At 49.7% G+C, this 16,176-nt stretch overlaps 1 protein-coding gene across 2 annotated transcripts in view; it reads left to right on the forward strand.

Annotated features, from left to right (window-relative positions):
* The window catches only part of LOC135103392 (protein neuralized-like), a 45,109-nt gene extending 30,922 nt beyond the window's left edge, over positions 1–14,187 (forward strand). Inside the window, exons 1-3 of one of the 2 annotated variants that reach the window (XM_064009536.1) lie at positions 9,556–10,035; positions 11,747–12,985; positions 13,143–14,187. In XM_064009536.1, the coding sequence (XP_063865606.1) occupies positions 9,918–10,035; positions 11,747–12,985; positions 13,143–13,594 (1,809 nt within the window). In that variant the 5' untranslated portion in view covers positions 9,556–9,917 and the 3' untranslated portion in view covers positions 13,595–14,187. Of the gene's footprint in view, positions 1–9,555; positions 10,036–11,746; positions 12,986–13,142 lie in introns of those variants that run through there. The other variant, XM_064009537.1, reaches the window with a different exon arrangement.
* Positions 14,188–16,176: the final 1,989 nt, after the last annotated feature.

Consider the following 16,176-nt stretch of genomic DNA (forward strand, 5'->3'; position numbering starts at 1 on the left):
TTTTCTTTTTTTTTCATTACGTTTGAGGAAAGTAAGACGTGTTTATAATGGATGGTTATAGGTTGTTTTTGTACGTAATATTTTGCCATCATTACTTCATCACCACCACCATCATCATCATCATCATCATCATCATCATCATCATCATCATCATCATCATCAATACAAACAGACCAAATCAACAACAACAACAACAACAACAACACACTCACAACCAATGACGTTCGCAAACAAAGAAGTATTTTGGTGTGGCGGGGGCGTGGGCGGGGGGTGGGGGAGAGAAACACGCGGCAGTGCAAAACACCGAACTAAACAGTAAAGCTGCTTAACACACACACACACACACACACACACACACACACACACACACACACACACACACACACCAACCAGACTCATTCAGAGACCACTACAACTGACTCACAATCCATCCATCTATCCACCATTCCATCATTCCACTCAACCACTTATCCACTCAAACACCCATCCACCTATTTATGCATCAGTTCATCCACCCACCCATCCACCCATCCATCCATCCGTTGAGCCCCAGGCGAGGAGAACCACATGCTAATCTGCTGAACTCGCAAACAAACCGAAAGACTTGTTGTGGTCTCTGTGTGTGTGTGTGTGTGTGTGTGTGTGTGTGTGTGTGTGTGTGTGTGTGTGTGTGTGTGTGTTTGTTTTTTTGGCATGTGTTTTTTTTTGTGATTTTTTTCTTGCTGTTTTTCTTGATTTTTTTTTCCTTGTGTTTGTGGGTGTGTGTTTTGTCTCTCTCTCTCTCTCTCTCTCTCTCTCTCTCTCTCTCTCTCTCTCTCTCTCTCTCTCTCTCTCTCTCTCTCTCTCTCTCTCTCTCTCTCACTACTCCAATCTACTCTTCAGTTTCCTTCCTTCCTTCTACTTTCCTCCTCCTCCTCCTCCTCCTCCTCCTCCTCCTCCTCCTCCTCCTCCTCCTCCTCCTCCTCCTCCTCCTCCACGCACCTGTGTTCACCTGAAAATCACAGCGGAAGTCGAGGCCAGGATATCCGGGGAAGGTAAAGAGAGAGAGAGAGAGAGAGAGAGAGAGAGAGAGAGAGAGAGAGAGAGAGAGAGAGAGAGGGAGAGGGAGGGCGCTTTGTCCCACCGCTATCGCCTTACCTCCCTCCCTTCCCTCCCTTCCTCCCTTCTTTCCTCCTTCCTTCCCTCATGTAGAGCTTCCTTGTGTCCCTTCTCTCTCTCTCTCTCTCTCTCTCTCTCTCTCTCTCTCTCTCTCTCTCTCTCTCTCTCTCTCTCTCTCTCTCTCTCTCTCGTCATTTCGTCATCCGTCTCATACCTATCATAGAGAGAGAGAGAGAGAGAGAGAGAGAGAGAGAGAGAGAGAGAGAGAGAGAGAGAGCACAAACGTAAACAACTAAACCGATAATCGGATAAATAACAAAAAGAAGGTAACAAAGAAGACAGTAATTCTTCTTCTTCTTCTTATTATTATTATTATTATTATTATTATTATTATTATTATTATTATTATTATTATTATACTAACAAATTAACAGACAAAAAAAAGAAAGATAAAAAGATGAAAAGAATCACCACAACAACTTGTCCACATAACCGATCACTTTCCCCCCATTCCCTCCACTCCCCCCATCCACTCCCCATCACTCTCCTTCACCCTATTATCTCCTCTTCCACCATTACTCCCCATATCATCCCCTAACTCTAGTCCTCCCTCTCACTCTATTCCTCCCCCTTCCCCCTTCCTCTCCCCTTGTATTTTACCTTCCGTCTTATTATTTTTTTCTCCCCCTCCCTCTCTTTCTTACCTGTCCGTGGGTGAGTTTCTGAGACATTCACCTTATTCTAACTTCCTGTGGTTTTCCTTTGTCTTGTTGCTAAGGGGCGAAGGGAAGTAGTTGGGGGGAGATGGAGGCAGAGGGAGGGCAGGAGGGGGCAGAGGGAAAGGGGAAGGAAGGGTAGAAGGGGCGAAGGAAAGAGAGGGGTAGCAGTGGGAAGAAAGAGTGGTTGGGGAGATTGCAAAGGGAGGTTAGGAGGAGGAGGAAAGGGGAAGCAAGGGAAGGAGGGAGGGGTGAGGTGGGGCGGGTTGGTTGGAGGGAGACAGGTAAGGAAGTGGGCAGGAGGGAGGGAAAGATGAAGGAAATATTTAAGGGAAGGGGGAAAGAAGGGAGCGAGGAAGGGACGGAGGGAGGGAGGGAGAGAAATGAACAGATTGCTGCACTACATCCAGAGAGAGAGTGAGAGAGAGAGAGAGAGAGAGAGAGAGAGAGAGAGAGAGAGAGAGAGAGAGAGAGAGAGAGAGAGAGAGGTTAGTACGTATTTAGAATGATAAGAGATAAAATATAATAATAAAAATCGGGAGAAGGAGAGGAAAATAAACAATACCAAAAAAAAATGACGATAGGAAAAAAATCGATCAAAAAAGAACTGTAAAAGAGAGAGAGAGAGAGAGAGAGAGAGAGAGAGAGAGAGAGAGAGAGAGAGAGAGAGAGAGAGAGAGACTGGGAATCACAAAAGATGGACGAATAAAACTTGAAACATACATATTGCACAGCCCATGTCAGATACCGTGGCTTGTGGCGGGACAGCAGCTGGGAGGAGGAGGAGGAGGAGGAGAAGGAGGAAACGAAAGCATGAGAAGGATCGAGTGAGAGAAGTTTGCGAAATAAGGAGAGAGAAGAGTAAAACCGTATGAGAAAGAAGAAGAAGAAGAGGAGGAGGAGAAGGAGGAAGAGGAGGAGATAAAGAAAGAAGACACGGAAAAGGAAGTTGAAGATTGAGAAAAAGAAAAAGGACAAAAACATCAACAAGAGGGAGAAGAAGAAGGAGGAGGAAGAAGAAGAACAGCAAGAAAAAAAAAGGAGAAAGAGGAAAACAAGGAGGAGTAGAAAGATGAAAAAGAAGAACAGGAGCAAGAGGAGGAAGAAAAGGAGGAAGAGGAGGAGAAGGAGGAGGAGAAGACCAGGATGTGAAAAAGAAGCATACGAGGTGTTTGCACGGAAGGACGCAAGAACTGGAGGAGGAGGAGGAGGAGGAGAAGGAGAAGGAGAAGGAGGAGGAGGAGGAGATGCTGGCGGTGGCGAGTCGTGAGCGGCGGGGATAGGTCAAGGGTCACGTGGGCGGCGCGGTCAACGGGGGTCGTGACGGCTGCAGGAGGGGGTCGTCCTTGGGTGGTGGTGGTGGTGGTGGTAGCGGCGGGGGTGGTGGTCGTCGTAGTGATGGCGATGGTGGTGGTCATGGCTTTGTTATTGCACACTTAACCTCTCTCTCTCTCTCTCTCTCTCTCTCTCTCTCTCTCTCTCTCTCTCTCTCTCTCTCTCTCTCTCTCTCTCTCTCTCTCTCTGTTCGTTACAAGGTTTTCTTCTTTTTACTCAGCAAGTGGCCAGAAAGGAAGGAAAGGCGGGAAGGCGTGATGAAATGAGGGCATGGAAGAGAGAGAGAGAGAGAGAGAGAGAGAGAGAGAGAGAGAGAGAGAGAGAGAGAGAGAGAGAGAGAGTTAGTTATTTATGCATCACATGGTATATTTTTTCCTCTTTTCTGATGTTTTTTCTCCTCTCTCTCTCTCTCTCTCTCTCTCTCTCTCTCTCTCTCTCTCTCTCTCTCTCTCTCTCTCTCTCTCTCTCTCTCTCTCTCTCTCTCTCTCTCTCTCTCTCTCTCTCTCTCTCTCTCTCTCTCTCTCCACCATCACCACTATCACTACCACTTGTTCTCTCCACCCCTCCATCACCCCCACCTTTCCACCTGTCTACCTTCGCCTTGCTACCTTCACCACCCGCATCCACCCACCCACTCACCTCCCTTTACCTGGCGCGGCTGATTCTGTTACCTGGCCGAAATTTGAGTCGCCCCTACCCGTGAGAACCTGCAGGAGTACACAGCCACCCAGCCAGTCACCCTCTGTCACCTGTTACTCTGCTTGGTGGTGATGGTGGTGGTGATGGTGATGGTGATAGTGGTGATGGTAGTGAGAAGTGGTTTCTTGTTAGATTTTCTTGTCAAACTCTCTTTCTTTCTCTTCGCCATTTTAGGCTCTCTCTCTCTCTCTCTCTCTCTCTCTCTCTCTCTCTCTCTCTCTCTCTCTCTCTCTCTCTCTCTCTCTCTCTCTCTCTCTCTCTCTCTCTCTCTCTCTCTCTCTCGTCCTCCTTCTCGTCTTTTGATCCCAAACTGCTCTTCGCTCTTTCATGTTCCACGTCCTTTTTCTGCTCTACTTCCTCTTTCGACTCCCCTTTTTTTCTATATTTGTCCTCCTCCTCCTCCTCCTCTTCCTCCTCCTCCTCCTCCTCCTCCTCCTCCTCCTCCTCCTCCTCCTCCTCCTCCTCCTCCTCCTCCTCGAGAAGACGTAACTCGCGTCCGGTCGCTTTATTACGGTTTTCCTAGTCTCCTCCTCCTCCTCCTCCTCCTCCTCCTTACGGTAACTTTAGGCCTACCCACCCTCCCGCCTCTTTCCTGCCTTCCTGACTTACCTCCTTACTTACCTCTTACCTTCTCCTTACTAACCCTCAACTTCCGCCGCCGCCGCCATCTACTACCACCACCACCACCACCACCACTACCACCACCGCCGCTACTACATAACCTCACACACGTTTGTCCCTTTGCCCCTCTACTACTACTACTACTACTACTACTACTACTACTACTACTACTACTACTACTACTACTACTACTACTACTACCATAATACTAACCACATTCCTTTTCTTCTTCCTCACTTTCTTCCTTCCTTTCTTTATTTATTTATTTATTTATTCATTTATTTTATCCTTTCTTTTCTTAATTTTGAGTTTTATTATACTTGTTTTGTGTTAGTAGTAATAGTAGTAGTAGTAGTAGTAGTAGTAGTAGTAGTAGTAGTAGTAGTAGTAGTAGTAGTATGTGTTCGTTGTTGTTAGTGGAAGTGATAGTGGTAGTAGCTTTGGTGTTCTTGCTGTTGATGGCGCTGGTGGCGGTGTTGATGGTGGTGGTGGTGGTGGTGGTGGTGGTGATAGCGATAGTGGTGGTGGTGATGAAGGAATTCTTAGCTTATTTTTGCTTCCTTTGTTTCATCCAGCCCTCATTGTTCCTTCTCTTCTCTACTGTACTAATTTTATCATCTCACTATTTATCTCTTCCTTCGCCTTTGTTCCACACACACACACACACACACACACACACACACACACACACACACACACACACACACACACACACACACACACACACACACACACACAGCGGTACTTGACCCTCCATCTCCCTCCTGGAATGGTCTGGAAGAGATCTTTTGGCTGTACTCTTCCTTCCCTTCCTGTTATCCTCTTCCATTCCCCTTCCCTTTTTTATCACTCTCCTCCATCTTGGTCTGTTCTTGTCTCTTTTACTCTTTCTTGTTTTCGTATTCTTTATGTTGTTTCTTTATCCCTCTTCCTTCTTATACTGTTCCTTGTCTTTTGTCTGCATCATTTTCTTCGTCTGTTTTACCTCCTTTATGTCTTCCTGTCTTTCGTAACGTTACAAATACATTTTCTTCCCTATTTTCCACTCCCTTTATCGTTTTACCTTCTTTCTATCCTTTAGTGTCATCCTTCTCTTATTCCCTTCATCCCTGCATTTTTCACCTATCTATCTCCCAATACCTTCCATTCCCGCCTAACACAACAAATACACACTTTCCTTCCCTCTGTCCACCACCTCCTTCCCTTTCCTGTTACTCTGCCTCGCTTCCTTTCTCTTTTGCGCTCCCCTCGCTTCCCTTCTCCCCGCTGCCTTCCTTCCTCGGTCCCGGCGGGTGGGTGGGGGCCGACCTACACTTTCCCATCACGACCCATCCATCAATAGTTTTAGCGGGGAAGCTTGTTGGCTGCCTCGCCTCGACTCGGCCCAGCTCTGCCCTACTCTGCGCGATGCGGTAAAAGGACTATATTCTAAAACATTTCTGCTCCCTCCTCTACTGCCGTAATTGAAGTAATACTGGTTTTTAAGGATGTTTGTATTGTTGTAGTGACAGATTAACAAGGTATCAACGTTATTTACTGTTGAAACACTCTTGAGAACCCGCCTACTCGTCTCGGTCGCCGTTTGAAAATAGTCGTGGTGATGAGAGAGGAAAGCGTTTCAGAATACGGCCTCAGCTCTCAATTGTGTCTCGTCCACGTCGGTTTGTTTAATGGTACCGCGTTGAGTTTTTGGGTGGTTTTTTTTTTTTCAGTATGCGATGATGCGTTGAAAGTTATGATATGTTTGTGTGTTAGTGCCAGCGCCTTATGATCCCCTTGCTGTGCTGTAGTGGTTAGTTCATCAGTCAATTAATTACTGTGCTCTCTTGTTTTAACGTTTCATTAATTGTTCGTAAGGTCTCTCTCTCTCTCTCTCTCTCTCTCTCTCTCTCTCTCTCTCTCTCTCTCTCTCTCTCTCTCTCTCTGTTACGGGAGTTTGTCAGTGCATAGTAGTAGTCATAGCAGTAGAAATAGCTGTAGTAGGTATGGAATTATTATTATTATTATTATTATTATTATTATTATTATTATTATTATTATTATTATTATTATTATTATTTCTTCTCCTCTCCTTCTTTAACATCCGGGAATTGCTTTGAAAATTTGCCGCGTAGTTAGTTAATCTGTGAGGTCAGATTGAAAGTGTGTGTGTGTGTGTGTGTGTGTGTGTGTGTGTGTGTGTGTGTTCCAATAACTGCGCAGCGCTTTATACGGACGGATTTTATTCACTGGATCTGATAATTTCTTCGTATGGGGAGAGCGAGAGAGAGAGAGAGAGAGAGAGAGAGAGAGAGAGAGAGAGAGAGACTGGATGTGACTACGTACTTCTGACAGACTCTAGTGGGAGTTATTAAGGTTTCCAAGGGCGTTTTCATGAATCCAGTGACGGTTTAACAAAGATTCTATACCATTAATGAAAAAAAAAACATGAGAACCCCACTAATAATCTCTGAGGCCTTTGAAATTAGTCCTTATGAGAACCCTGAACATTTAAGAACACGAGATTCATATAACTACACCTCTATATTACACATACTGAATCATTGTGCTTTCGATAACTTGACTGTGTGAATAAAGGATTGCCTGCCGTGGTGACGCATCAAGTAAAGGGAAAATCACTGATAATCCTCGTGAATGCTAAGTGGATGGTGTCGAAAGGGAAGGAAATAGCAGAGACGACATCATGGAAGGGTTGAGAACTAGAAGAGGAAACGGAGTGAGTGGGAGGAGGAAGAGGAGGAAGGGGAAGGAGGAGGAGGCTCGCGTGTGACCCACCTTCTATCCTTTCACTTGACTTGTTATGACCTTCCTGAGAGAGAGAGAGAGAGAGAGAGAGAGAGAGAGAGAGAGAGAGAGAGAGAGAGAGAGAGAGAGATGTATGTCCCTTTTATTTTTGCTCTGGTTCGTTCCACACACACACACACACACACACACACACACACACACACACACACACACACACACACACACACACACACACACACACACACACACACACACACACACCGTTACTCATTCACTGTTGGCCGCCGCGTGAGTCTCCAAATCCCCGCCAAGTCGCATCCAGGAAAGGTAAACGACTGTAAGAATATATATATATATATATATATATATATATATATATATATATATATATATATATATATATATATATATATATATATATATATATATATATATATATATATATAAGGAAACAAAGTTGACTCTCGAGCAAGTAAGCAGTCGAAGGCAAGCAGGACAAGGCAGGGAAGGGAAGGAAAAGGCGTGTGTGATGGGGAGGGGGTGGGAGAGCAGGGAAATGGAATGCCTTCTTCCCTGTAAGCATCCGTGAGAACAGTAGATGGTGGTCGGGTAGTCGGAAGCGAGATTGAATGGAAGGGGAAAGGGAAGGAGGCGTGGAGGAGCGGCACATAAAACCAGGAACCATTACTTCAGGACACTCCCAACGCGTGTGATGGAAAGCGAGACGGTGCAGGATACGAGTAGGAGGAGCTCTCTGATGCCTCCCTTGGTCCTCGTCAGGGGTGGATGTCGTAGGTTGGATGGGGAGAAGGAAGGCAGAGAGGCAGCCTTGACGGTCACCACAGGCATGTCACAAGGAGCAGCAGTGCCTACGCGGCGGTTCTGGTGGTCAGGGGCAGCAGCGTCCCGTCCAGCTATCTGTCAGATTCTATGTGTGGCGAGGACACGAACAACAGCAGGCAGACAGGCTGGAGGGAGCCACGGCCAGCCCACCACTGCCTCCCTCGACACGCTCGCTACCTTCACCCACTGCCATCTGCCTTTCCATCCTCCGAGGATCGCTGGATCGTGTCCCTGCAGCTTCTCACTCTTACCCTCTAACCTCCGACTCAACCTCATCCCCGCTATTTTGTAACATTAGAATCTAACGCGCAAAACGATTGACTTTGACGAAGGAGAGCACGGCAATTAGCTTAAGAATAATATTATGTGACATGAGGGTGGCAAGAGCGCTGCCATCAGAGCGCGGGCTGCTGTGCTGTGCTGGGTACCCTGGAGGTGTTGACGATGCCTCGTTATATACTCTATTTTTCCCTCTGTACACAACTTTGGTTACGCAACGCTCTCTCTAGCCACTCCTCCGTGCACCCTTGCCGTTATCAACTACGAAGAAACGTTGGAAAGCTCACAAAAATCCTGGGACGAGAGTGTTACTTTTTGTAAACTACCAGCCCCACACATGACAGCTCTACCGCCACATGTCCCTGTTTATCTTCACTTCCACCCTCGTGATAACACCCCCCGGTTCCCTTCCACCTTTCCGAGTTATCAGTATTTTCATTCCATGGCATCGTGTTTTCATCAGGCGAAATTTAGAAACATTAGAAATGCGGTAGGGGGCGGGGAGGAGCCCAGACCAGAGTGGCGGGGTCGGCGGGAGTGTGGTAGCTCGTGCGCGCAGCCTGAACATCTGTCCCTCCCCCACCCCTGCTCCGCCCCTCTTACCTCGCCCTCCCCTACCCAACCAACATCCCTGTTTTCCGGTGTTGCCAGGCATGTGGCTGTGAATTATGGGTTAAATTAAAAGTGGCATTCTGATAAGCAATTCAGATTGCGCTTGAAGTCATTATTGATGTGGTAACACAGCCCCGCTGCTCCAAGGATGACGCCACACTATTGCCTAACCTCCAGGCGCGTCCCTCTCGTCCTGCGGTACGATCTGGCTTTCTTCCAGTTTCCAGGTGTTTGTATTTATATCCACAAGGCACTCTGATGTATTTACAATGTGTGGTATTAGGGGATTCCTACCTCCCTTTGTCTCGCATTCAGATGACAGCAACTGCACAAACTCTGGCGGTGTGGCCCCGGCATCCTCGTTCACACCTCGGTGCTGCTCGGCTCTGATGTACACCTCGGAGGCTTGAGGTGTCTTAGCAGGAAACTAAAATGAATGAAAATTAGTAATCACCAACTCACAATTGTTTCCGTCCGCCTCTCCCCCAGCTCCTCCCCTCTCACCTACCGCTCTCCCGTCCCTCTCTCTCGCTCCCGCTCTCCCCCAGTCCCCCGGCCCGGTGTCAGGGGTGAGGGGGGGAGCAGCTGTCTTCCCACCGCCACATTCAGCTCGCGCCAGTCTCTAGTCACAGTCCGCTGGGGGAAGACACTCCGATACGCGTCTCTGGTCTTCGCCACTCTGTCACGCCGGGACTTAATAATAACACCGCGTTGGACTTCACCGCCAGGCCCAGAGGATAATGCGTTACCTGAAGGAGTCTGTGACGCTGGAAAATACTACCAACGAATAGTGAACACCTTTACACGCATCGCTTATTCACCTGGAAATAGTAAAAAGAACTGCAGCCTCTGTGTTAGTGGAGTGAAAGTGCTGCCGTCTTCACTGAATCAGCGGAGTGTATGTTTTGGTTGTGAGTGGTGTGTCACGGCGGCATCGCCCTGGATGCGAGTGGTAGCAGGCGCGCCGTGATGCCTGCCCTGTGTATCGAGGAGTACGCCGCAGAACCCACTGTCACTTGCTACACAGCGGGACCCATATTCAAGAAGATGAAGGTCCTCAAGAAGTTCAAGAGACGCATGGGACTAGGTTAGCATCCTCTCTCTTAGTAGTTATAACCAGAGGTAGTGTTATGACTGGGGCTATTTTGAGCACCGCATCTGCGCCTGGTGGTGATGGTGGTGGTGCTGGGGCTGTATAGGGAGGGAAGGCGGAGTGGTGGGAAGGGGCAGCAATTTGGTGGCGTCTGCGGCACGGGCGACGGCGCTTCACATCCGGTAAGCAGCACTTCCGCTGTGGTCCACTGGAGGGGGGCGAGGGGCCGCTGGTGCTGGTGGGAAAGGACCCGAGGCGTGAGGGTGGATGGCGGTGGCGATCTCCTGGAGGCAGGACGACCCTCGCCACACACACACACACCCTCCTCGAGTCTAAATACGATCCCCACGTCATGGGGGATTATCAGTTGTCTGCTAAATTCTATGGGATGAGAATGTCACTTTTGAACGCCAGCGAGACTTGAACCACTTAACGGTCTATTGTGTAGGGGCTTGATTTTCGTAATTAGCTTCCAGTCGTTCATTCCGAGACATCATTGTCTAAGAGAGACGAGTGTGGTGTTTTAATGATATAATGGTGGTATTCGTACCGTGTTATTGATTGGTGATGAAATGCGTGATAACCAGAGCACGGCAGAGGCGGCTAACGAGGGACATACGAGGTAATGGTTAGTTTTGCTTGACAACGGCGGAAGTGGCTGTGACATTGGGTCGCTGAGGTGATAGGCGGGGAGGAGTGAAGGAGGGAGTGCGTGGATGCTGCTGGTGTTAAGTAGCCTTTAGGCAGCCTTAGTCTGAGTTTACAGTCTACAGAGGGGAAGATAAGTAGAAGGTTTCTAGTTCAGGAATCAAAGGGGAAAGGACCATAAAGTTTTAATTAAGCATCATTGCCTCGTATAGTTGATTCAAAGCGAATGAGTCTTTAAGTAGATGTATTTGGCTATACATTCCACAGCTGTTCATTGGAGTGTGCCTGCGTTCCTTTGTGCCCTGTATCCCTTCCTGCTTCCCTCCGCCGTCAGTAGGAGTGGCAGCAGGGTCCACCTTTACCCCGAGGCAGGTCGACCTACAACAAAGCTCTTCCCTGCACGACCGAGCCCTCCCTGACCCTTTCTCTCGACCCGGTTTCACTGTTGGCTTCGTGGCTCACCAGCTGACCTCTCGTGCGAGCTGGGCGTGGGAGTGGGAGTCTTGCACGCCTACTTTGCCGCTCCCACTCCGCACTGCTGGATAAAGACCTAATTTGTGGCTCTACTAAATTGTAAAGCGTTTAATATATTTTGAGATGTTTCCGAGAGGTGATTTGCACGTTTGTAGTAATGGTACCGTATATGTCGAGAACAGTTTACTGGTTTTATTTCTTCCTTAGTGAAAGGGAAAGACTTGGTAGTGGGTAGCGTTAGGCCATGCGAGTGAGAGTGGGGTGTATATTTCACTTTTTTTTCTTCGTGTGTGTGTGTGTGTGTGTGTGTGTGTGTGTGTGTGTGTGTGTGTGTGTGTTTGGCCTTTACTGTTGTTTGGGTGACTAGTGCAAGAAGCAAACAAGTAATCTCCGGAGACTGTTAGGCTCTGGGGAGGGAGAGGGAGGCTGTGGTAATGATGTGGCCTTGACTAGTACAATAGTGTATGCTTTGAGAGAGAGAGAGAGAGAGAGAGAGAGAGAGAGAGAGAGAGAGAGAGAGAGAGAGAGAGCGCGCGCGCATTATTCCCGCTTGTGTTTTCCTAACCTCTTTTCTCTGTTTCAGCGGGTCGGCAGTCAGGAACGTCCAACCTCCCGCCGCTGACCTTCCACCCAGTCTGCGGGGAGAACGTTCGCATCGCCAACGACGGCAGGGTCGCGCGGAGAACAGAGAGCTTCTGTAAAGGCATTGCCTTCTCCAACCGGCCCATCAGGATCGGCGAGAGGGTGTGTCTGCGGCTCCTGGAGGTCAACAGCAACTGGTCTGGTGTCATCCGTTTTGGCTTCACCTCACAGGACCCAGCCGGCCTGCGTGACGCCCTACCCAAGTACGCCTGCCCAGACCTGACCAACAAGCCAGGCTATTGGGCCAAGGCTCTCAGTGAACGCTTCGCTGAGCAGGGCAGCATCCTCTTCTACTATGCAGACTCTTCAGGCGATGTCCACTTCGGCATCAACGGCGAGGAGCGCGGCGTGTTCTTCAGCGGCGTGGACACGCGCTCCCAGCTGTGGGGACTCTTCGATGTGTACGGCAACAGCACGGCGGTGGAGTTCCTGGACCCGGAGTCACAGCTCAACAACCGGGTCAGGATAGTGAATGATCTGAGCCCCGGATCCTCCACAGCCAGCTCCCGGGTGGTGCCCCAAGCCGCTTTGCCCGCCCCACAGTCCCAGACTCAGCCCCCGGCCAGGCCTGACTCAGGCGTGGAGAGACTGCAGCCCTCCATGGCTCAGCTGGCACTCACACCCACGCCTCGTGCCCCAGACGCGCTCCCGCTGCGGCACTATGCGCACACGGCCTTCACTCCGCTGCCCTTCCACCGCGTGCGGGGCCGCAATGTCAGGTTGAACAACGACCGCACTGTGGCGGCCCGCACCGAGACAGAGTATTCCCACGGGTATGTGTTCACCGCCCGGCCACTAAGGCCCGGGGAGCGCCTGGTGGTGCAGGTGTTACACGTGGAGGCTATGTACGTGGGCGCCCTGGCCTTCGGGCTGACATCTGCCAACCCCGCGGGCCTTGAGCCCTCCGAGCTGCCAGAGGACTGTGATCTGCTTCTAGACCGCCTCGAGTACTGGGTGGTGAGCAAGGACGTGGCGGCGTCCCCACAGCCTGCCGACGAGCTGGCCTTCGCCCTCTCCCACCAGGGCGAGGTGACCTTCTCTCGCAACGGCGCTGCCCCTCAGGTCTTCATGCACGTGGACCACACGCTGCAGCTGTGGGCCTTCTTCGATGTGTACGGCAACACCAGCAAGATCAGGAGTCTGGGCGTGACGCACGACCCGGCGCCCCCACAGCAGCCAGGTGAGTGTCCTTTCCTTTCTCAAGTCCCTTAACTGCCTTCACCCTTTAGAAACTAAAAATACGTTTGTAATACGAACTAGAAAGGACGTGTTTACGTGTAACATTTCTTGCTGACAACAGACAATGTACCTAATCATGCAATAATTTTCTCCTACAGCCTCCAGCTCGCCTCCTCGGCGGCCAGAACCCGTGGGTCGGCCTGCACACCCACAAATGTCACGGGCGTCCCCTCTGGTTGTCAGTCTCCCGCCCAGTCCACCCTCCCCGCCCACCACCCACACCCACAACGCCTCTCCACCTCCCCCACTGCCGGCGCCGCGGGAGCCCATCAGCGGGCACGGCACCATGTCCTCGGTGTACAGCGGCGCCTACATGGAGCCCGTGTCTGCCTCCTCCACCCTCACCTCCAGGGGCGATCTGCCACCAGGCCCCGCCCTGCACGAGTGTACGGTGTGCTACGAGAAGCCAGTGGACTCGGTGCTGTACATGTGCGGACACATGTGTATGTGTTACGAGTGTGCGCTGCAGCAGTGGCGGGGACGGGGCGGGGGTCAGTGCCCCATCTGCCGCGCTGTCATCCGGGATGTGATTCGCACGTACCGGTCATGACGGGGCCCGCGCCTGCCCTCCTGTCCCTTGCCCCGCCCACCCTCACCCGCGGCCCAGCAGGCCTGTGGCGGGGGCGTCGGTGTGGGTGACCCGTGATACCTGCTCATACCAAAGGTGGTTGATTACAGTGCCGAGCCTGGCGCCGGCCAGGGCCACGTTGTCTAGTCCCGCCCTGCCGCGCATACCCCGGTATGTGCCGCGCCCGCGTGTGTATGTGTGTGTGTGTGTGTGTGTGTATGTGTGGGTGTGTGTGTGTGTGTGTGTGTGTTTGTCTGTGCGCGTGCGGTGTGCCGCCGTACTTACCTCTGGTCTAAGTCAGCTGTGGTAGTGTGTACATAGCGAGGCCGTGGGGACAGTCACGCCCCCGCCCACGGCCCTGCCCTGCCCCTCTCTGTACATAGCTCGCAGTAACTTATGGGCCCAGCGCCCCCCCTTTGTAAGCCCTGTCATTATTTTATACTTGGATCATATGTGAATGTTTTTATATTTCCATCATTGCATTCATTGGTCATTGCTGTGTGGAGAACAAACTGGTGTCTGTCATTAACATCATCACCATTTAGGTAAATCGATAATAAAATATTTTAAAGTAATCGTGTATGTTGATCCTAAGACAAATTGCAGGTGTGGCTGTGTGATCACTGTACACACATTTCCTCATCATGGTTCTTGTTACTCTTAACCTTCATCCATTACTTATCTTTCACTACCTGGCTCACCATACCTAGGAATCACTTTCATAAAAGCCTTCATGACCGCAAACTGTTGGTCTGGTGCTTCGAACACAAAAGTGAGTGTTGCCACCTGCTGATGGTGGATGCGTGTAAGGCACAGAAGGCAACAAACGATAGGGAGAAGCAGTAATATTTTCAGTGAGTCACTTAAGGGATGCCCATAACCTAAACCCAGCATGAAATGGCGGGCAAATGAGGGAGTACAAGAGACCTACATCAAGGTCTTGCTCCCGTACTCGAATCAACTAAGCATCTCTCCCGCTGGTTATGCCTCGCTATGCTACGTCGCGCAGGATCTGATTCAGCTTGGCGATGAAGTGGAGACATGCGCACACATGCTGCGCCCCTCACTCAGCCAACAAGGAATTCGCTGATGCTGGACAGAAGTGAACACTATGGGTGGTGTAAGGGATGTATTAGTAAAGGAGCCGCTTGTTGCACAGTCTGGCTGTTATGAGGGGTTATTAGAGCGAATTGTGTTTTGCCATGTGACGGTGAGCTGTACGGCCTTGTTGCCATCCATTATAAAGGTTAGTTAATCCTTCGACAAGTAGAATTATTAGTGCACAGGAAGCAGGCGTGAATGCTGGCTGGACTCGATTCCACTGTGGACGAAAGCACCGGATCATTAACCATAGTTTGATGAGTTCATGGTCGCTGCCAAAATTGTTCTAGTATACAAAGAAACTAACAAAGAATAGATAACGATCAAAATGGACAAAAATTATAATGATAATAATAAATAAATAAAATAAGGTGGTTAGTGAAATGCTCGTTCGTTCAACCCACTAGCACGTCAGGTTTCTTCTACAAGACAGGCATTACAATACTTAAATAAAAAAAAATAAAAAAAAGGTTAAAAATCTAATTTCGGAATAGCAAGTTTTCTACTGCATCATCGAACCGTGAATGGCATGGCTCCTATTAGCTGTAAAATCCAGCCTCAGGAATTTGTGATAGAGAAGCTTGGGAGTAACCTCAGCCCTGCAAGAGCCTCCTCACGCCTCCTGACGCAGCAATATCACCCACCGTGGGAAACTATTTATCCCGCAGTGACGGTAAAAACTGCACGTTAAAGCGATCCATGCTAGTCTTTATGTGTACTGTTTTTTTTTTTTTTTTTTCCGAAGAAGACTCAGCCAGGGCCCCGCTTCTCTACCCTTCCCTCCACCTACAGTAGGAGGGGGAGGGGAAAACACAAAGACAAGGAGTTCATCTCACCGCTGCTTCCTGTCAACACAGGGCGGCGGGCCGAGGCGGGGTGAGAGTGCTGCTCCCCCGCTCCCTCATCTACTGTGGAACGCAGCACACCCCGCGGCGGCCCGGCGTGCCCGCAGCCACTCCACCGGAAAGCGCTGCCTGAGGAGACTGACAGAACAAGTAGCGCCAGGCTTTTTATTCCGGCTGTCGTGTCAATAATCTACTCACAGCCTCTCTGGCACTTCCCGTATGAATAAACCATCCAATACTCCTCAAAAAGAATACTATTATTACCATCATGTATTCATAAAGACGCATTACACACTTCACTTCACATCGCCATGCATGCACGTCACAGCAAACCATCCAGTAACCATGAGACAGAACGCTATTACTGTCATCATACATAACTAAGATAAATGAGACACCTTACTTCACATCGCCACGCATGCACGTCACAGCAAACTGCTCCAAAATGCACCGTGTGTGATGAGACATGCACGTCACAGCAAACCGTCCAATGTGCATGAAAAAAACATCATTATCATCATCCATTAATGAAGGTACATTAGACACTTCACATCGGCACGCATGCAAGTCACAGCAAACTGCTCCAAAATGTATACCCGTGTGTGATGCGACAGCTGG

Source organism: Scylla paramamosain, chromosome 9, assembly GCF_035594125.1.
Source record: "Scylla paramamosain isolate STU-SP2022 chromosome 9, ASM3559412v1, whole genome shotgun sequence".
In the NCBI taxonomy this organism is placed as follows: domain Eukaryota; kingdom Metazoa; phylum Arthropoda; class Malacostraca; order Decapoda; family Portunidae; genus Scylla; species Scylla paramamosain.